The sequence below is a fragment of the Engraulis encrasicolus genome, chromosome 24, assembly GCF_034702125.1.
Source record: "Engraulis encrasicolus isolate BLACKSEA-1 chromosome 24, IST_EnEncr_1.0, whole genome shotgun sequence".
Lineage (NCBI taxonomy): Eukaryota > Metazoa > Chordata > Actinopteri > Clupeiformes > Engraulidae > Engraulis > Engraulis encrasicolus.
Genome location: NC_085880.1, coordinates 31679546 through 31700971, shown reverse-complemented (window position 1 = coordinate 31700971; position 21426 = coordinate 31679546). Strand labels below are relative to the sequence as shown.

General features: G+C 46.8%; 1 protein-coding gene across 1 annotated transcript in view; it reads left to right on the top strand.

Annotated features, from left to right (window-relative positions):
- Positions 1-21426, top strand: part of ninl (ninein-like) — a 55252-nt gene that overhangs the window by 24071 nt on the left and 9755 nt on the right. Inside the window, exons 10-26 of the mRNA XM_063191387.1 lie at positions 1379-1519; positions 1809-1983; positions 3841-3951; positions 5320-5409; positions 7106-7265; positions 7676-7744; positions 8049-8170; positions 8732-8812; positions 9278-9552; positions 11461-13917; positions 14583-14687; positions 15021-15090; positions 15893-16177; positions 16933-17046; positions 19044-19190; positions 19837-19986; positions 20493-20606. Of these exons, the coding sequence (XP_063047457.1) occupies positions 1379-1519; positions 1809-1983; positions 3841-3951; positions 5320-5409; positions 7106-7265; positions 7676-7744; positions 8049-8170; positions 8732-8812; positions 9278-9552; positions 11461-13917; positions 14583-14687; positions 15021-15090; positions 15893-16177; positions 16933-17046; positions 19044-19190; positions 19837-19986; positions 20493-20606 (4666 nt within the window). The remainder of the gene's footprint in view (positions 1-1378; positions 1520-1808; positions 1984-3840; positions 3952-5319; positions 5410-7105; positions 7266-7675; positions 7745-8048; positions 8171-8731; positions 8813-9277; positions 9553-11460; positions 13918-14582; positions 14688-15020; positions 15091-15892; positions 16178-16932; positions 17047-19043; positions 19191-19836; positions 19987-20492; positions 20607-21426) is intronic.

Sequence of the window (21426 nt, the reverse complement as noted above, 5' to 3'; positions counted from 1 at the left end):
ACAGTACATGCTTTAGGTCACGTCCACTTAAATCGGGTTACTACAATACAGCTCTTGTTGTGTGGACCTGCATTGTGTTATATGATATAACAGAGTTAGGAGAGAGAGTGCAGGACATAGAGAGTACAGTGAGAGTAAAGGCTCAGTTATGCTTCCTACTTGTGCCACAGAGTGAGCTTGACGCAGCCATGATGCAGTTAATTCTTGTTTATGCCCTGTTTTGAAGCACGGTCTGCGCGATGTCATTCCACGCTGAAACTGCCTTCAATACAAAGAGTAAACTAGACGTGTCGGTTGTTTTTTAGCATCACAGACTCGACGAGAATGAAAATGAAACATTAAATCTTTATATCACGTGCATGTTTGATCGCACTGGCAGCCACAGTAGTAGTTTGGAACAAAGAAGTGGCTCATTTGTCGAGGACGAAGCGGAATGTTTCCTCGACCTCGGAACCACTGTTCAACTGTCCAAATAACTTCAGCGTCGTAACTTGCAAGCGCATGTGTTGTCTTCGGTTCGTGTAAATAAATCAAACAACAAAGCACGGGCAACTTATTTAATGAAGAGCTCACAGTCCGTAGACCGACGAAGGTTAGAACAAGGAAGTAGCACTTGTTCTCGACTCGAGGACAGAGCAGGCTGGTCGAGAGGACCAATCAGAGACCTATTTTCGCTCTTTCACGCCGTCGCTCCCTGCGTCGAGACACAATTTTGGGGAGGTGCCCCAGAGTACCTGCGTGATGGGGGGGGGCTTCACTACGTTAACTGCGCGGCTCACTGCATCATGATGCAGTGACGCTGATCTCGAGGCATAAACTACCCTTAAGAAGACGCAGGAGAGTGATACTGACGGTGGGCAGCCTTGGCCTAACGGTTAGGGAGTTGGTCTTTCAATCTGAGGGTTGTAGGTTCGAATCCCACCTGACCTCTCCCTACACCTGCATCCATGGCTGAAGTGCCCTTGAGCAAGGCACCTAACCCCACATTGCTCCAGGGACTGTAACCAATACCCTGATATTGGTATAATAAAAGCGTCAGCTAAATGAAATGTAATGTAATGTAATACTGTGAGCGCAGGGAGTAATGTAGAGTCACACAAACAGACAAAAAAAACTGTGTGTGCGTGTGTTTGTATATGCGTGTGCATGTGCTGTGTGTGCGTGCACGCGTTTGTGTGTTTACATGTGCTGTGTGTGTGTGTGTGCGCATGCGCAACATGGCCACGGTGGAATGTATGAGGCACCCATGAGCATACAGCCACAGCACCCGTTGTAACTGCCAGCGTTAACGTGGGGGAAAGGATAACTCTTTGACCTGGCCGACCTAAGACTTCTACTTTTTTACAATGTGTGTATCCGTATGCGTGTGTTTTTGTAGGATGTTGGCGGACCAGGCGTGTCGCGAGCGGGATAAGGCCAAAGCTGACCTGGAGTGGGCTGACCGCCGGAACCTGCAGCTGGTGCGGGAGGTGGACGATCGCCACGCAACCATGGAGTCCCTCAACGAGAGCAAGATCAAGTAAGAAATGAATGAATGAATGAATGAAGGAAACCAGGCCTTATTGCCACGAATGGGATGGGAATGGGATTTCTTGCATTTTGGAGCAATACATTAGTTTGGACATGTGTACAATTATGAAAGTACACAAAGACAAGCCTAAAAAACATACAAAACATACAGTAGCCTAGCCAGAGTAGATTAAAATAAAATACTGTCTTCACTGTCCTATCTCGGCAAAAACGCCATTAAAAAGTATTTGCTATCTCTGGTATAACATTTTATTTATGAAATGTAATGTCATCCACAGGGACTTGGAGCAGGACTTCCGTGAGAAGCTGACGGCGATGCGCAGCCAGACGGAGCAGGAGGGGGAGGTGCTACTGCAGCAGCTGGAGGGGGAGAGGAGCAGGCTGCAGGAGGAGGTGCAGGCACTGCAGGCCAGAGATGCCACCAGACTGGAGGAGGTGTCCCAGACGGCACAGGTGAGGAGTAGGAGGAGAAGGAGAAGGAGGAGGGGGAGGGGGAGTGGAAGAGATGATGGTGGGAGAGAGGTAGAAAAGGAGGAGGGAGGTGGGAGGCTGCAAGGCACGGGTGATGGGGGGAGTGGGAGGGAAGCAGATTAAAGCAGAAGAGGCAGGACCTACAGTCTAGAGATCCCAATATGTGTCCTTGCCTCCTCCACTTGTGCTTGTCTCCTCGTCCCGCCTCCTGGCCCCTCCTCCGTGGAGAAAACGATAAAGTTTCCCAGCTGTCAGCCTCGCCACAACAACTTTTGAGGAACTGTTTTTCATTCACTATCCCAATTGCAAATGAGAAAAAGACTTTACAATTGAGCTTTTGCAAGACATTGAAATATAATGCTGTTGTCAGTGATGTCATCATGACGAGAAGCAAGTGGAGGAGGCAAGGTCGCATATTAAAACGCACTCAAGGTACAGGCCAGAGACATCAGGGGTACGGTCTATTTTCCTAACTCTTGCTCAACCTGCGCTTGTGGCCTCGCGCTCCAGTGATGCCCGGCCTCCAAGGAGAAAACAGTAACGTTTCCTAGCCACAACAAATTATAGGGGGGGGGATTTTCCCCCATTCAACATCCCTATTCAGCAAATGAGAAGATGACCTTTTGAAGACTGCTTTTGTGAGATATTGATACTGTCATCAGTGATGTCTCATGACATCGTCATGATTAGGACACAAGCACATGGGAGGACGGGAGTTATAAGGAGTGCCATGCCGCACAGCACAGGTGATGAGGAGGGGCGGAGTGCCAGGAGACACAGGTAGGGGGACGAGGTGGCTTTCTCATCGCAGCCTGTATATAAGAATTAGCCTTGTGCACCGTGGCTTCAGACAAGTTCCGTTTTTGAAGAAAAGCATGAAAAATGAATACCACTTGCCATATTGTAGTGGGTTGTTGTAAGTTAATGGCTTTGGCACTGGATGCAACATTTCCTACTGCAAACGCACTGAATTGAAGGTGTCTCGCGTCAGGTGAAAAATGCTAATTTTGAAAGTCTGTGAGGATGATGTCGTTGCTTCTTTCTGTAGCTAGCCCCTAGTGGACATTGGAGGTATGGCAACTTTAAAATACTGAGTTGGGCTTCGTTGTTCTGTCTCAGAAGGCTGGAATGTTGTCACTTATAATAACCTTATTTTGGGGATTAACGTTTCTCTGAAGAAGGTTCATTTACAATGGGAAATTCTCCAGGTATTCTTACGAAGAACAATAATGCTTCAACTTTCCCCATCTCTTTAGTCTTGACTGTCTACACACTTGGGTTTTTTTTATGTAATCCATCTGCAACTCCATCCAGGTGCCAGTTTGTTAGTTTGTGCCTTTTATGTGTGTGGATTGTATACCAAGTGCGAAATGCAAAATGGCCAAGAAATACAACATGCTCAGACAGATCTAGTGGAATTCACAAATCTTCTTTAAATTATTGATTGATCTCTTCAGCAGCCAGGGACATGGTTAATCCCTCTGTGCTGTTGCTGCTCTGTTTAAAGGACACCATTGCGTGCCTCAAGCTCCTTGAAATTCATCCTAGTCATTATGTGGCCAGTGTTGCCTAGTAGTAGTTGACCAGTGTGTGTTTCCCACTGTGTGTGTTTGTGTGCATGTGTGTGTTGCGTGTGTGTTGCATGGTGTTGCCTAGTAGTGGACCAGTGAGTGTTTCCTATTGCATTGTGTGTGTGTGTGTGTGTGTGTGTGTGAGTGTGTGTGTGTGTGTGAGTGTGTGTGTGTGTGTATCCTTGTGTGTGTGTGGCATGGTGTTGAATAACAGCCTCTGCCTGTGCTGTGCTGTGCTGTGCGGTGTGGTGTGGTGTGTGTGTCACAGGAGAACGTGCGCTTGGAGGAGGAAGTGAGCGGGCTGAAGGGGAGGCTGGCGGAGGCCGAGGGCACCGTCACTCGACTGCAGAGGGACCTGGAACACCTGCTGCAGGACAAGGTGAGGAGGGAGGCGGGGGGGTGGTGGGGGGGCACCTGGGGGTAGGTGAGTACCTGCGGTGGGGGGGGGGGGGGGGGCAGAAAAGAGAGAGAGGTATGAGGAGAGAAAAAAAAGGAAGAGGGAAGAGCGAGAGAGAGGGGGGAAGAAAGGAGAGAGGAAAGAAAGCTAGAGATCATGCATAATGATACCAGTACATACATACATGATACATAATGTTAGGGAAAGGGGGGGAGGGGGTACGGAGGGGAAAGGGGGACAGAGGAATAGAGGGACACAGGGGGGTAAAGACAGAGGCCAAGTTCACACAACCACAGAGAGGTCTGGGACAGTTGCTGTTGGACAAGGTGAGCATTCATGACGGAATGACAAGGAGATGGGGGGGGGGGGGGGGGGGGTAGAGGAAGAGGAGGGAAGAAAGGAGGGAAGAGCAGAGGGGTGAGGGATGGGGGTGGAGGGAAGACAGGAGAGAGGAACATGTGAGAAGCTGAAGGAGAAGGAGGGATGGGGGGAGAGAGAGAGAGAGAGAGAGAGAGAGAGAGAGAGAGAGAGAGAGAGAGAGAGAGAGAGAGAGAGAGAGAGAGTAGAGGAACTGATGGAGGGGGGAAAGGGCAAGAAACATGAGGAGACGCAAGGGAGGGATAGAAAGAGGAGTAATGACAAGAGAGGGAGAGAGAAGAGTGAGAGGGGGAAGGGAGAGAGGGAGTGAGGGAGATGGAAGAGATGAGAGAAACGGGGGAGAGGACATTGACCACGTTCACAATTGTTTTTAATTTCGAAAGTAACAATTCAGAATGAAATAGTCCCGTCAGGTTTTACATTGCACTTTAATTTTTTAATTCTGAATTGTGAAGTGTTGACATCATGTTTTCAAAGAGGAATTTAGTTTTATTCAGAATGAAATTGATGTGGTGAAAGAGAGGTAGACCTGTGCTCTGAAGTCAATGGGCTCGCACTGTGCCAGTTTGATGCATTCTGGCAAAGTGCACATGCACACTGCCTAGCAAAAGCATCACTGCTTCATCACGAACAAACCCAATACAAATCAATGGGGAACACGCTCAACGATGTGAAAAAATTGCCTACAACTGTGTGAATGTGAAGTGATACATTACTCACAGGCCAGATTTGAAATGTCAGGACAAATGTCTACCTGTACTTAAATGATAGGAGTGGATAAATATATTTTAAAATCAGTTAATATTAGTAGGCCTAAGGAAGACATTTAACGGCACACTTTAACTATTGTCTTCGTATAGTGTTTTAAGTCTTCTTGACAGAGGTGAGCCCCCTTCTCCATTCATCAGAAAACAAGGGTTGACATGATTGTGTGGGCGTGCGTGTGTGTGCATGTTTTGTTTTCCCTCACAGTTTGGGGGCCTGGACCAAGGCCAGAGTGGCCTAGCTCACCAGGAGGAGCGCTTCTCTGAGATCATCAAGGAGTATGAGGTGCAATGCAGGGTGAGTATCTGACTCTTCATGTAGCGTGTCTTGTAGAAAAGCCGCAATCTCAAGTTTAATTCTTGTTCTTTTATAGGCTTTATAGTTCTTGTTTATGTGTCTATGTGTGAAAATGGTGTCTATATGTATAGCAAATTAGACGTGCACTACAATATCTAACCTGATGGAACTGAACAGTCTGATGTGAAACCAAATATCCCAATAAAGAATCTAATCTAGTCTTATCTAATCTAAATCTAAAATCTTTAAAGTCTTCTTCAGCGTCTGCATCATCATGAGGCATGGAAATAAAGCGTAATCTAAACTAGCAGATCTTGGCGTGGAGCATTAGCAAACCTCCCTCCTGAAGCCTCATACAGATACTGAGTTAGCTAGGCGCCAGGCTTTTAGCTCGCTTAAGTTAGAGCATCCACCTCCCATACCCGAAATTACTGAGGTTGGGGGTTTGAGACTGTGTCTGTACTGCGCAAAATGACCTTGTTTCCATTCATTTAAAGCGATACCATACTATTTCTGGAAATAAGCTCATTTTACCCCCCCCCATGGAGTTATATAATTGCACCTCACTGCTCTCAAGTTCTTCCCGCTGTTCTCTTTGTCTAGTGATGCTACTGCACTTCTAATTCCAAGCTAGCAACTGTCATTGAATCTTATGGAACCACCTAGCCACTAGCTGAACACTAGCTGAACACTAGCTGGAAAGGTAAAAGTCAATTAGTGAAATTAGTTATTTCCAGAAATGAGACAGTTTTGCTTTAAGGATGAATCTTAACAAACCACTGACAAAAAAAATCTCAATCCACTCAGCATAAAATACCCCAGCCATCTTCATAATTTGGCTGGTGGCTAATCATTTCTGTCCCTGTGTCCATTCCACTTCCATTGTGCATCACAAAGACATAAAGAATCAGTTGGAATGTAAATGTCTATTCTGTTCGGGGTGTGACCTTTTATGCAAGGGTGAATAATGGCAAATCCCATCGGATTCCCATTATTTATATTGGCATTTTTAAAACTAGTGTTGATTCTCATGGTAATACAGGACAAATTGGGTCCCGTTTCAGCTCAATAGTACTCAATAATACGATTCCATATTTCAAGGGACGGTTGGCAACCCCAGTTGAAACAGACATTGGTTTGTTGAAACTGACATCTGAAGTACATGTCCCCTTCAGTTCACCTGCTAACGAATGCTATTTGTGTTTTAAAATGCCTTCTGTCTGTGGGGATTAGAAAGTGCAGGTGAGCCTGGCCTGTGTTCACGGCTTTGAGTGATTTGGTTTCTGATCAGTAGTTGTGTGATGCTAGTGTGTGTTGCAGTGAGATCTGCCATTGTGCTGCATGCCAACTTTTAAAAGGTTTGATTGACCCATTGCTCATACGTAGCAGAGTGGCTAATATGTATGTCTTTTAAGAGAATTGTGCCTGAGCAACTTCTGCTATTGCTAAATGAGTCTCGGGCACGCTCTCTCTCTCTTTCTCTCTCTCTCTCTCTCTCTCTCTCTCTCTCTCTCTCTCTCTCTCTCTCTCTCTCTCTCTCTCTCTCTCTCTCTCTCTCTCTCTCTCTCTCTTAAAGCACATACTGTTGACAGAGACAAAAGAACAAATGAGAGAGGGAGAGAGAGAGAGAGCTAAACTCAATTAGAACTTATAAGTCACTCACTCCTCAATGTTTGGAATGTGTCTGCTGCTGCAGGAGTTGCGGGACCGGAATGACGAGTTGAGTTCGGAGGTGGAGATGCTGAGGACCCAGCAGGGCTCTGTTCGAAAGAGCCGGCGCTCCCGAGACAGCCCCTCCCTCTCCCCCTCACACTCCTGGGCCACGCGCCGAGAACTCACCACCGAGTACGACTCGGGTACGACCCCCCCTCCTCCCCCCTATTGACTTCCATTCATGTAAACTCTAACAACATGTGGCACACCACAAGGTGACACAAGCTTGTGATGTTTACACAGTAGAAGCCCCGCCCTCTGTCGTTGCCACCCTGTGACTTGTTTTTTAAGCCACACCCCTCCACTCACTCACAGTTTCATTTGCGCTAGGTATCAGACTGTCATGTTGTTTGCTGTCGTGTTTTTTTTAGCTGTGTATTTGTGTGTGTGTGTGTGTGTGTGTGTGTGTGTGTGTGTGTGTGTGTGTGTGTGTGTGTGTGTGTGTGTGTGTGTGTGTGTGTGTGTGTGTGTGTGTGTGTGTGTGTGTGTGTGTGTGTGTGTGTCAGAAGTGTCCACTCAAGCTTCTGTGTTCTCGCTCTGATTTTCTCTGTAGACGACCCGGAGATGAAGAAAGCCGGCTCTCCACAAGCTAAAAAGAAACTCCAAGTGGACGATAAAAATGGTAAGAATTGAAAACTAAGTTTCTCAGAAAATGCTTTTTTGTGGAAACTAATCTGGACTTGGACGAGCACAGAAAGAGCTATAACGCGATTTAGTGTGTGTGTGTGTGTGTGTGTGTGTGTGTGTGTGTGTGTGTGTGTGTGTCATACTTGTGTGTCTACTTGCACATCTGTGTGTGTGTGTAAGAATATGCATCCCTGTGTGTGCGGTTGCGTGTCTCATACTGTGTCTGCCTGTGAGTCTCATATTTGTGTGTGTGTGTGTGTGTGTGTGTGTGTGTGCGCGTGTGTGTGTGCGTATCCTAGTGCTGGGCTCTCTGGAGAGGCTGACTCCATCTGTGAGCATCGAGACAGAGCTGGCTATGGAACAGCTGAAGGAGAAATATGAACAAGAGGTGCAGGACCTCAAGATACAGCTGGAGACCCAGGTATACACACACACACACACACACACACACACACACACACACACACACACACACACACACACACACACACACACACACACACACACACACACACACACACACACACACACACACAGAGCCGGAGCCGGAGTCCAACATAAAGTGTGAAAGTAAATCTTCATTTTAGGAAAATCCTGTGCACAATATTGATACCTTGACATTGAACGCAGTGTAGGAATGAAACATTGTAAAAATTGCTTCAAGAAACACCATCTTTAGTGTAGTGTTTATATAGACGTAGAGAAGGGAGATAATGAAAAATAAGGCATACTCCGTATACTACAGCACATGGATAGTGTTCAATACCAAGGTGAACATTAGTGGTCTCCGCGGGTCAGATCCGGTCCGGGCATGGCAAACATCTGGCCCGCCATGAGGTTGGAGCAAATGAAAACTTATATGTGCACTACACTACATGTAGTATAGTGTTCAATACCAGGATGTACATGATGAGCGTTGATGTTTGGTATGTCTTGTTTTTCTGTGCCTGACATTGACACGTCTGTGTTCTGGCCTGTGCAGGTGAACTTCTACGAGCGCAGCATGGAGCTGATGCGCAACAACATGGAGGTGGAACGCAAGGATATCTCACAGAGCTTCAAGGTTTTGATTTGTTTTTATTATTTATTATTATTCAACCTGATAATAGCCTAGACGAAAGCATACCGGTGTATACAATAGACGAAAATGACATGAAATGAAATCTGACCTTGTCGTTGGGCCTTGTACAATATGTAGTAATGTTTTCATGTACAAGTTCCCTTTTAAAATACATAGAGTGTAAACATGTGTCATAAATCATACAGTCTCTAGACAGATTGAAAAAAATAAACCATCTGAAATCGCTATTTTTTATAATTTCATATTTGTTCCTTATTCATTATAAAATATAAATAGTACCATCGGTCAGTGAGTATATACTGTACGTATGATAAATTATAACCAGCTTTAATGATGCAACATTTGTTTATGTCGAAAATGGTGAGTTATAAAGTAATCAGTAAAAAAAATGAAAAGTGGAGATGCAAGGTTTCTGCCTGACAGCGACGATGCGTGTCATTTGTCAAGGTGGAGATCAGTGAGCTGGAGGAGCAGAAGGTCTTGGCGGAGGAGCGGGCGACCAAGCTGAAGCAGGCCCTGGACAAGATGGAGGCCCAGCTGCAGCAGCAGGGCTCCGGGGCCTGGGGCTCGGACCAGGAGCGCAGGCTGCAGCGTGAGCGGGCCGAGCTGGAGCAGAACTTCGCCCGCGAGATGGGCAACATCGTGCAGCGCCTCACCTCTGAGAAGGACCAGCTGGAGTTGGAGCTAAAGCTAAAGATGGACCAGGAAGTGCTGCTGGTCAGGTGAGTTGGCTAGCGGGGCAAGTGTTTTCATCTCATTTGCGTCATTCAAGTCAAGTCAAGTCAAGTCAGCTTTTATTGTCACTTTCTTTATATGCACAAGTCATACAAGGAAAATGAAATTACGTTTTCTCTCTATACCATGCCATAGACTAGACATAGACATATTCTTGTGGGGCAAGTGTTTTCATTTGAGTCAGTTGACTTAAGTGATGGCCATCATTCAAGCAACAGAGTTGTATAAAGTAGAAGTACTGTTAACGAATGTAATTACAACACTAGTAGTATGATATTGCAAAGTTGAAACCGTGCAATGTCATTCCACTGGTGTTGTAATTACATCTGTAAGAGTACTTCAACTTCTACTGTATACACCTCTGGGCAGGACTACTAAAGAGTAAATTCAACATTCCAAACGGCCATAGAGAAACATGATATGAAGATGCACAAAAGATGTGAAGATGATGGGCACGCAAGAGTTTTTAGATAACTGTGTAGCAAGCTCGTGGCGTCTCAATGGTCTTAATATACCAGCACGAGCTGTATAGTACTGTACTGTATAGTAGATGGATGCACATCCATGTGTGCCAACTTTGTTTGTACAGTAAAGGCTCCACATTATTGATATGAGGTTCCCCGAGTTTTGTCGTTGTCGAAAGTTCTTAAACCCTTTACTGTATGATGTAAAGTATTTCCCATCCAGGATGGCATGCTTGTGTTATATCTCTATACTATACTATGTAAATTGGCCACTTGTCATCAGTATAGCCATTGTGCGCACAGTCAGATTGGGTGTCTTGTCTTGTATCGGTGGCTAACATGCATCCCCCCCCCCCCTGAGTTTGCCCCCTCCCTCCCCCCTAAGAAATGAGTCAGCACTTAGGTGTCGCCCCCAAATTATGCATGTCCTGCCACCTAACTCAACCCGACTCATTTACATAACTAAATACAGAAATGTCATTCAGCAGCTCGAAGGGCAACCTCCTGTATTTTTGTTGCAAGTATGCATGTGGATAATGTGACGACTTAACCATGTTTTATGTTTCCTGTTTTGAAATGAGCAGCATGAAAAAGAGTGAGTGAGTGAGAGTGAGAGAGGGAGAGAGAGAGAGAAAGAAAGGAAGAGTGAGTGAGTGAGTGAATTACAGCAAGAGAGACCAACAGAGTGAGTGTGGGTGGGTGTGTGTGTGTCTGTGTGGTTGTCTGTCAAGCCAAAAAGGGAAAATTAATCCTCAATGCCTATGGAGTGTGTTGAACAGGCAGCAACATATACAGCTGAGACCAGACACTGTCTAAAAAGACACCCAGTCTTTTCTTTCTCTGAGAATAAAATAAATCTGTCTCTGAGACATTGTGTCGTTTTATGCAGTGTAATTTTAGGTTTCAACTGTATGTACGCAGTAAAAATGCAGTGTTAATTCAACACCCTCTCAGTGTTGAATTAACACTGCATCTTTAACTGTGTCATGTGCTGCTGTCCAACATGGGTAACGCTTTAGAATAACTACCCCTAAAAAGCCTTATACAATTTATTAACATTTATTAATGAACTGATCATAAAACAAAACATTTGCAAATGTTTGTTAATGAGTAAGAACCAATCTACAAATACACAGTGGAGTGGGAATTGACTTCTACTGGATGAGTTTTACGTGTGTTTGCCTGCCAAATACTTCTATATCCAGTGATTGCATGCCTTCTGCTCTTTGGAGGACAACCTTCCAGGACTGATGCAACTGTCCTGAATCTGCTGTGTTGGAATACTATTTCTTACTCATTTACAAGCATTTGTAAATGTTTTGTTGAGAATTAGTTGGTTGTTTTTTATAAAGTGGTTTTAGGGGTAGTTATTCTAAATTGTTACCAACACATTCTGTACAACATGTACTGCTGTTGCCGCCACTGCATCAGGGAGGAAGCGGAGGTGCAGCTGGCGCAGTGCAAGCAGCAGTACGGCGAGGCCCAGCGCAGCCTCCTGCACAAGCTGCACTGCGAGCGGCAGCACTGGGACGCCCAGCTGCAGGAGGCCCAGCAGGAGGCGCGCAAGGAGCGTCTGCGGCACGAGGAGCGCCTCGGCGAAGAGCAGGCCTCCATCTGCCACCAGGTAGCGCTGGAGAAGAAGAGGATAGAGGAGGAGCACCGGGAGGAGGTGGTGGCCCTGGAGGAGAAGGTGAAGGAGTTAAAGACCAGGCTGGAGATGGAGAGCCGGGCCAAGGCAGAGGCGCAGATCTACCACCAGATGACGCTGGAGAAGAGGAGGATGGAGGAGAAACATCGTGAGGAGGTGGTGGCCTTGGAGGAGAGGAGGCTGGAGGTGAGGAGGCTGGAGGATCAGCACCAGCAGGAGGTCGTGGTCCTTCAAGAGGAGGTGCGAGACCTGCAGACGCGCCTGGAGCTGGAGTGCCGCGCCGAGGTGGAGGCCCGGGAGCTCCAGAAGCGTCTGGAGGCCAAGCTAGAAGAGATGTGCGAGCAGCTGGAGGACAACACGGTACACCTCAAGTCCCAGGACGCTGCCATCCAGCGGCTGACCTCCGAGCTCCTGCAAGCGGAAGACGAGCTTGACGGCGAGAGGCGCCGGGCGGAGGAGCAGCTCCGCAAGCTCGCTCAGCTGACGCAGGAGCTGGAGAGCGCCCAGGCTGAGGCGGATGCGCTGCGGAGCCAGAAGGACCTGCTCCAGGGCAACTGCAACCACCTGTCAAGCGCCTTCGCCCTGCAGGACGCCCAGTGCAGAGAGCGGGACGAGGAGATGAGCACTCTGAGGGCCAGCATGGAAAAAGCGCAGGATGCGTCAAGAAGCAAGGAGTCGGCGCTAGCAAAGCAGGCAGCTGAGCTCGAGGCCTTGACAGCGGAGAGAGACGAGGTCCGAGAGGAGCTGAAGAGGCAAACCACAGCTCTGTGGCACCTGAAGGCCAGCTCCGAGAGCCTGAACAAAGACCTGAAGCAGATGAGCAAGTGCAAGCAGAGTCTGCAGGAGGCCCTGCGATCAGAGCAGAGCATGGCGAGCGAGCTGCGGTCGGCACTGGAGCAGGAGAAGGAGGACGTGGTTTGCCTCGAGCAAGAGAACGCCGTCTACCGCCGCATGACCAACCAGCTGTCTGCACAGATCGTGGAGATGGAGGCCGAGACTGACGAGATGAGGGAGGAGCTTAAGCGGCTGACTCAAGAGGTGGGGAAGAGGGACAGAGGGGTGTGGGAGCAACGAGCGCAACTGGAGGCTGGAGGAGACGTGGGGAGGGCCAGGGGGGTGTGGGAGCGGAGGGCACAACTAGAGGCTCGAGATGCAGAGCTGTTGGGAGGGGGCGTAGTCCAGCAGAAGAAGCACCTCTTTGAGAAGGGCAAGAGTCTCAGGGCAGCAGAGTTGGAGGAACTGAGAGGTGTGTTACAGGACAAAGAGAAAGAGCTTAGCACTGTTAGACAGGAGGCAGAAGAGGTAGTCAACCAACTCAAGGCCTCTTTAGAGAAATCGCAAGAGGAGCTGAGAAGCATGCTAGAGGACAAGGATAAAGAGCTTAGCATTGCTAGACAGAAGGCAGAAGAAAACGCTCATCAGTTAAGGGCCTCTTTGCAGAAATCACAGCAGGAGCTCAGAATTCTGCAGGAGGAGAAGGAGAACGAGCTTAGTGTAGTTGGAGAGGAGGTAGAGAGACTCACCAACCAGCTCCAGAAATCCCAGGAGGATCTGGAAGCAATGGACAGAGACAAAGAGACACAGCTTAGCTCTCTTAGACAGGAGTTGGAAGAAGCCTACAGCCAGCTTCAAGCATCCCAGGGAGGAGACAAGGATGCTGAGCTCAGTGCTTTTAGACAGGAGGTGGAGGCCACCACCAGCAAGCTGAAGCGGTCGCAAAGGGAGGTCAGGGTTCTGCTCGAGCTGACGGAGAAAGAGCTCTGCGCCGTCCGAGAGGAGGCCAGGGGAGTCACCAGCCAACTCCAAGCCGCCCTGGAGAAATCGCAGGAGGACCTCCGAGGCCTTCGCGCGGAGAAAGACAAAGAGCTCCGCATGGCCAGAGAGGAGGTGGAAAGGGTCACCAACCAGCTCCAGCGATTGCAGGAGGTGCTAGCAACCCTGCACAGAGACAAGGAGACAGAGATCGACGCTTTCAGCCAAGAGTTAGGGGAAGTCGCCCTTGAGCTCCAGAGATCCCAAGAGGATCTGAGAGTTCTGCAGGAAGACAAAGAGGAAGAACTCGTCGTGGTGAGGCAGGAGTTGGAAACGGTCACCAACCAGCTTCTGGTGACCCAGGAGGAGCTGATGCGGGTGAATGCGGCGTTTGAGCGGGAAAAGAGCAGGATGAGGGAGCAACTGATGGAGATGGAGGGTCTGGTGCTTGCTCTGGAGATGGTCATGGATCCGGCAAGTCCTCACAGGTTTGTCCACGTGTTCCGGAACTGCGGGAACAACCGAGCAGGAACGTGAGCCAGTGACTGAACGCAATGACTGACTAACCCCACTACCACTGTCGTGATCCGATGTGATCTGATATGACTTGATCTGAGGCGTTGATGCCTGCCTGCCTACCTTCCTGCAGCTGAACGCTGGATGCAATGAACTGTGAATAACTGTAGCTTTGAGAGTGTCGCTAACTGTATGGTTTTACTTTTGGTTTTTTTTCTTTCTTTCTTTCTTTCACAGTGCTCTGTCTAATGGAATGATGATTAATGGCATTCACTTTCTCTTCAACTCACCTGCGCAATTTTTGCTTCATGGTTGTCCTTTTGGAAATTTACAAATGCGTGAAAATGTATTAATGGAATGATTTCTTTTGACCTGCATGACAGTAGAGTATAGAAATAACACAGAATCTCACAGAATGTTTGGACTTTTGTTTGTGTTGTGTGTTGCGCCGTTTTTCACCACTAATCTTAGAAGGATTGCTTTGACCACTAAAGCCGTTTTGTGCGTTTTCACGTGATTGACGATTTCATTGCAACAATGACACTGATGCATTGATCAAATATCAATATGTTGGGCCTGACCTGTTGGTGTTGACAATGTTGTCATGGACGTGACCTCATGTCCTCTACTGTATCAGGGCCAAACTGGATGAAGTCCACTCTGAGAACGGTGCACTGAGAGACCGTCTGACTATGCTGCAGCAAGATGTGACATCACTTGAAGACGATGTCGACAGGAAAAGGTGTGTTGACTTCTACATTTCTATTCATTTATTTTTGTATGTTTATTATTCTATTTAAAAAGTCAGAGAATGCACACAGACATCTGTAGTACAGGTGCTGGACCAGACAGAAGATAACTGAAAGGAAATGATCAAGTGCACTGCACTTTGATGAAGGACTGAGCGTTCGAAACAATGTGCCATTAAACTTTGTTGGGGAGCATAGAATAGCATAGACATTGTATCATTTCCTTTCAGTTATTTTAGTACAGACAGTGGAGGTGAACTTGACCTGTGTAATACAAACTTCATACGGATAGATGTGAATATCTGTTTACTTTTTGTGTGACACAGGAGAAGGTTAGATGAGCTGGAGAGAGAACATGAGAAGAAAAGAGAGGAGGAGGAACAACTGCACAAAGAGGTAAACGTGTGTTGCCCTGTTGTATTTGCCTCATGTTGTCCTGTAGTATTAGGAGTGTGCTTTGACCACGTGGTTATGCTTTCACACAACTGTTTACCGTCAGCAATTAACTGCCCTCTACACTGCCCTACAAAGGGTAGGCGTAGTGACCTTGAAATGCGGAAAACGGCATTGAAAGTGTCGTCATACTACCCAGTGTGAAATATTAGAGAGAGATACATTGTTCCTTGTAGTTTCAGCATTTTAGCATCATGGCACATTCAACACAACATTCATGCAGTAAAAGAAAGCTTTTTAACAAAAAATATATTCTTGAGTGTGTCTTTTCCACCCTTCCGTGACCTATTTAAGTCATTGTTTTAATGCTAGCCCATTTGATACAGTCCCGAGGCCCCTTTTTTGCTTCTAAATATAGCTTCACAAGAGCACCAGGACTGTTCTGCTGATTCAGTGTACGTACTGTATCTGCCAGTTCATGCTGCCATATTTTTCTTAGAACTCTCAGACACACTGTGTGTGACAGGTCCACAGTTTTGAACAGCGATTTTCAGATGTCATTTTGTGCCACGGAATGAGACTTAAAAGGATGTCAACTTGACACATTAATGAAATGCTTAATTTTTGCAACTAAAGCAAACAAAATCTGTTTTCGTTTTTAGTCACCGAAAAAGTAATAATCTGAATTTGTATAGCACTTATTGCACTTACTTTAAGATGAAAATTTAGAGATTAAAAAAGCAATTTTGTGTGTAAGCAGTTGAAAAAAAAAACCTCCTTCCCTCCCTTCATCCACTCCACACAGAACGCAAAGTACCGTGAGGAGGTCCTGGACCTCAGCTCTCGGAACCTGGCGCTGAGCAGCGAGAACGCGGAGCTGAGCTCTCGGCTGCGTTCGGACCAGGGCGCGGTGCAGATGCTGACGGAGCGTCTGGCCCAGGTGTGCCGGGAGCAGGAGGCGGAGAAGGCCAGCGCCAGGCAGCAGCAGGAGGAGGCCGGCCAGCAGCAGAGGGAGAGGGCCCAGCTCCAGGCCAGCTGGACCATGGAGAAGGAGCTGCTGGAGAGGGAGCTGAGCACAGCCAAAGAGAAGGTAGTGGAGACATACACGCACGCACGCACGCACGCGCACACACACACGCACGCACGCACACTCACACACACACTTATTCTGCCCTGCTATTCAGCTGTTAAGTCACTGTGACAAAATAGCTGGATCTCAAATGGCGCACTAGTGCACTTCGGGCACTATGTTTCAGTACGTAACTAATACGCCATATGGACTGAAACATGGACACTGAAGTGCATAAGTGCTCCATTTGAGATCCAGCCAATGACTGTTTTTCACACACTCCAGCAAAAGGGTTGTGACTGCCCCCAGTGGTTGGAGGTGGGCTGGGGGATTGACAACATGATGAGGGGTTGTTGTAAACACTTGTCATCCCAGCATGTCCTACGTATGTGCATAGGCAGTGACAGACAAACAGACAGACAGACAGACAGACAGACAGACAGACAGACAGACAGACAGACAGACAGACAGACAGACAGACAGACAGACAGACAGACACACACACACACACACACACACACACACACACACACACACACACACACACACACACACACACACACACACACACACACACACACACACACACACACACACGGCACATGGAGTGACAACTGATACAGAGGGAGCTGACCATGGCCAAGGAAGAAGGGTATAATAAAACATCTACTGTGTCTAACAGCCTGAGCTGTTCATCACTGTCTGTGTAAGCGTGCTGTGATGTCTGTGACCGGTAGCCATCTTTGTGATATTTAAATGCTGTGCGTTGAATGCAGATTCAGCAGCTGTCGGAGGTGGAGTCGGAGCTGAGCAGCCTCACGCTGAAGCAGCAGTGGCTCCAGCAGGACAAGGAGAGGCTGCTGAAGGAGGCAGAGGACAACAACCACAAGGTGTGTGCGTGTGCGTGTGCGTGTGCGTTTGCGCGTGCGTGTGCGTGTGCGTGTGCGTTTGCGCGTGCGTGTGCACGTGCCTGTGCCTGTGTGTGAGTGAGAGAGACCAACCTAAGGGTAAAAACAGGCCCCTGAAATCACAAATCACAATGTAACACAATCGCCAGCATAGCCCTGTGACCACACATTGCTCTCAGGGCACCATGGAAGTTTGTTGTGTGTTCTGTGATCACTGTGTGTGCAGTGCTGTTGTAATGACTAATGGGATTTTTAGATGCGTCCCACGCATCTCTATAAGAGGCTTTGGTGTCCGTCCGTCCGTCCGTCCGTCCGCCGTCCGTCCGTCCGTCCGCCCTCCCGTGATGCGTTTCTGAATTGTGATTCCCTCTTGTGATTCCCCCTCTTGTGATTCCCTCTTGTGTCCACAAGGTGGCAGTCGCTCAGTTTTGGCCTGGAGCTCATGCGTGCAATGCCAGTGAGAAAAACATGGCGGCACTTCCTGTTGATTTTCACATGAAAGTTTTGCTTAATTTAAAGTCCCTAAGCGACTATAAATGTTGTGGCTTCCATATATTGATGTAAAAGTGCCCCACGAAGTAATGAAGCACAACAAAGTTACTCCACATTACCATTTGACCACTCGTTTTTCTATGCTAACAGGGTAGCTAATGTAGCATTGTAAATGATCCAGGGAGAAAGGGGGAAATGTTGTGATTTCAGTCCGCCTGAGGCAACGATTTTCGTGGGGAAGATGACCTGCATCTCGGTGGCATTGAACCACGCCCCCGTGCCTTATTTGGCTCGCTCAACACGTGCGTCCTCAGTCCAATCGCAATGCTTTATTTTCCCCAGACGTTTAATCGCATTTAAGTGAAAGTGCCATGTATACACATCGCAAAATAACTCTTAATCCGATCTATTTAAATCGCATTTATTAAATCGGACTTAAAAACATCATGTACACGTAGCCAATGTCTCATTGATTAGTTTATGGAACTTACTGTTTGTCTGTTACGGTCCACGAAGACAATATCCACGTGAAAACGCAAACGCCTGCAAACCACTGTTTTGACAGAAAGACAGTTCACCTGTCGCCTACTCTGTTTTCTTCCCAAAGCGGCATTTAAAAGTATTCCATGAAATCCAACATCAACGTCACTTCAAATAGGTGACAGCATCATGCACACACATGAAATAACACTTCAGTGAGGGGGGGACATCACTGCCTGTAGGCCTATGTAAAATTGCAAATAGCCTATTCATTGAAATCTGTCCAGAAAGGGTTGTAATGTTTGCCTGTTTTTTATGTTTGTAATTATTATTTTTTTTTAAAATAAAAAATCGTGATTAAAAAAAAAAATAGCCTAACAAAAATAGAGATTTTATGTTAAAAAAAAATGTGATATGGGATGGACCGATGGCCCCCCTAGCTAAATTCGCCTTAGGTCCCCACATTGCTAAATGTAGTGTAAGGGATTATTTTGAAAAGACAGTAACATGTAATCAGCAATGCATTACAGTTTTTCAGTAAATTGCCCAACACTGTTGAAATCCTATGGTACTTTTTCAAATCCAGGCTTATACAGTACATGGTAGGCTTATTGATAAATTGCCTTGACAGGTTATGAGGAGGCCAAGGGGGCGTTTGGGCAAAAAAGGTTCAGAACGGGCATAGACGGACGCATCTGTTGTCCGCCTGTCGGACTTGTTTTTAAAAACTTAACATGTGCCTTGTCAGCTTAACACTGCTGACTCTCAAGGCTTTCAAAGTTGCTGGACAATCAAGGTTGCTATTGAGTTGCTATTAAACTGTGCTACACCATTAGCAACATTTGTTTTTTTTTCTATATATGAGGCAAGCTCTCTCTGCAAAGCCCCTACAGTAGCTTTGTTGCTTTTACTGTATATCATATTTTGATGACTGACATTCTGGCCCCAAAAATGTCCTGAGAATGCTTTAAAAATAAATATATATATTTTTTTAAATGTCCTGACAGGTTGAGAAGCTGCAGGAGTCCCTGCGTGCGGTTGACGTGCAGGCGGAGCAGCTGCGGTCCCAGCTGCAGGCGGCGTCCCAGGAGAGGCACGCTCACGGCCAGGAGGTCACCTCACTGCAGAGGACGCTGCAGGAGTCCCAGGACAAGGTAATGCACAACTCTACCCTCATGCCCAGGGTTGCCAGATGTGTCTGATCATGTCCAGCCCAAATAATGCTCAAAAACCGGCTGGAGGCACTAAAAAAAATCCAGCCCATTTTTACCCGCAGACACCCATCCCAAGCAGCCCAATTGGGTGGAAACAGCCCAATCTGGCAACACTGATCATGCACAAACAAGCACAATGACAGCTTTAGCCAGGCCCCAAACCCTCAAACTCAAAATGTTGGATGCAAGGCCCATGTTTAGTTTTTTTCTGTTTATGAAATCCATATTTGTTTTATCGTCTTCTCGGTTTGTATCAGTTTTGCCAAAGCTTACAAAGAGCACACACATACAGTACAGTCTACACTTTTTCCACAGGCCAACATCACATTGTATATAGAAATGTTGTGGCAGAGTTACTCGGTTATAAATGTATCCAACTGAGTTTTTTTTTTCTAAGTACCAGTAGTTGTGAGGCCTTAAAAACGTGTGTGTTAACTGTATCAACATGGACAATAGCTCCTATAGCATTCACAAGTTGCCATATTTCACATCACACATGTCTTGGTGTAACGTTGGGCAGACAATGTATTTATACGCACAGACAATGGATTTACATTCCTCTTTCCGACTGTGTGCGTGTGATCAGGTGAGTGAGCTGGAGGTGAGCATGGCTGCTCTGTGCCGTGAGAAGGAGGATCTGCAGAGGGCCCGGAGGCAGCACGAGGACCAAGCCACCAGAGCCCTGGAGGAGGAGTGCCAACGCCTGCTCACACACAACCAGAGCCTGCTGCACAAGGTAAGGTGGACTTTCTGTGTGTGTGTGTGTGTGTGTGTGTGTGTGTGTGTGTGTGTGTGTGTGTGTGTGTGTGTGTGTGTGTGTGTGTGTGTGTATGTGTGTGTGTGTGTGTGTGTGTGCCAAAATGTACTAGGACTTTCTAACAATATTATATCGAAACGAGAAATCGTGATATACATTGCATCGCGAGTCACAACAGTGTATTGCGATGCAAGGAGACGGTATCAGGATACGCCCCTCCAAAGTTTTGTTACCTTTCAGTCCAGAAAGCAACCACATAATATGATGCGATAGTGCTTCAAATCATCATTTTTATTTTTTAATATTTTTATATCATTAGTAGCCTCTTGTAACCCACTCTACCTAGAAACGATCATAGTTTTCGTAGATTTCAAAAATCGTGTGGCGTATCGAACCATAGGTCAAAAATCCTGATCCAAATCGAATCATGAGTTGAGTGAGTCATTACAGCCCTAGAATTCCTGGTATGTTCTCTCTCCTGGCAGGTGTCCCAGCTTCAGGCCCAGGAGAGGGAGATGCAGAAGCTGACTCAGGAGTGCCTGACCCTCAAGCACAAGCAGACCCAGCTGGAGACCGCCACCATGGAGGCCAATGACAAAGTCAGTAGTGAGCCTTCCTTTTCCTTTATACTGTAGTGTAGATTAGTGTTTCTCAACTGGGACTCTGCAGCCCCCCCAGGCAGTGTTGTCACATTGGCCGGTTCCCGCTGCTTGGGTTGACTGGATGTGGGTAAAAATGGGCATTTGGGTGGGTTTTGGTCATAGAAATGGATTTAGTGCTTCCAGGTGGATTTTGAGCATTTGGCAACCCTGCCCCCAGGGTGTGTTTGGGGAGTTCTAGGAGGGCATTGAAAATTATACAGCTGAGATTGGGCGGTGCTTAGTTGCCATTGAGGGGCATTTTATTTTTTGATACTAAGGGGGCTTTGGCAGGCTTATGATGAGGTCCAGGGGGTGTTCAAAAAAGGTTGAGAGCCTAGATGGAAATAGGTGTCTGCACACACCATGTGACTTTTTTATATAACACCTGGCCTTTATTTGTAAGCCTTCCATCTGTCCATAACCAGAAAAAAAGATACACAACGGGGAATAGCATATGTGTTTTTTTCTCCTTTCTAGATAAGTATCAGTAATAAATCCAAACTCATCTATCCAAAATTCACTGATTGCCAAACTAACGTATAACATAGAAGACTAAAATAATTTTCTAAAATCATTTTGTTACCAGCCCCTTTAACTATGTCGGAATTTGTAAGAGTAAGAGTAAGAGTAAGAGTAAGAGTAATTTATTTGTCACATACAACCGTAACCTTGTGGGTTAGCTTGCAGTGAAATGACAGTTCTGGTTAACTCCATAGTGCAGAAAGACTAACAAACAAACAAACAAATAGAGTAGGGTAATTGTAATTTGTCCGGTCCA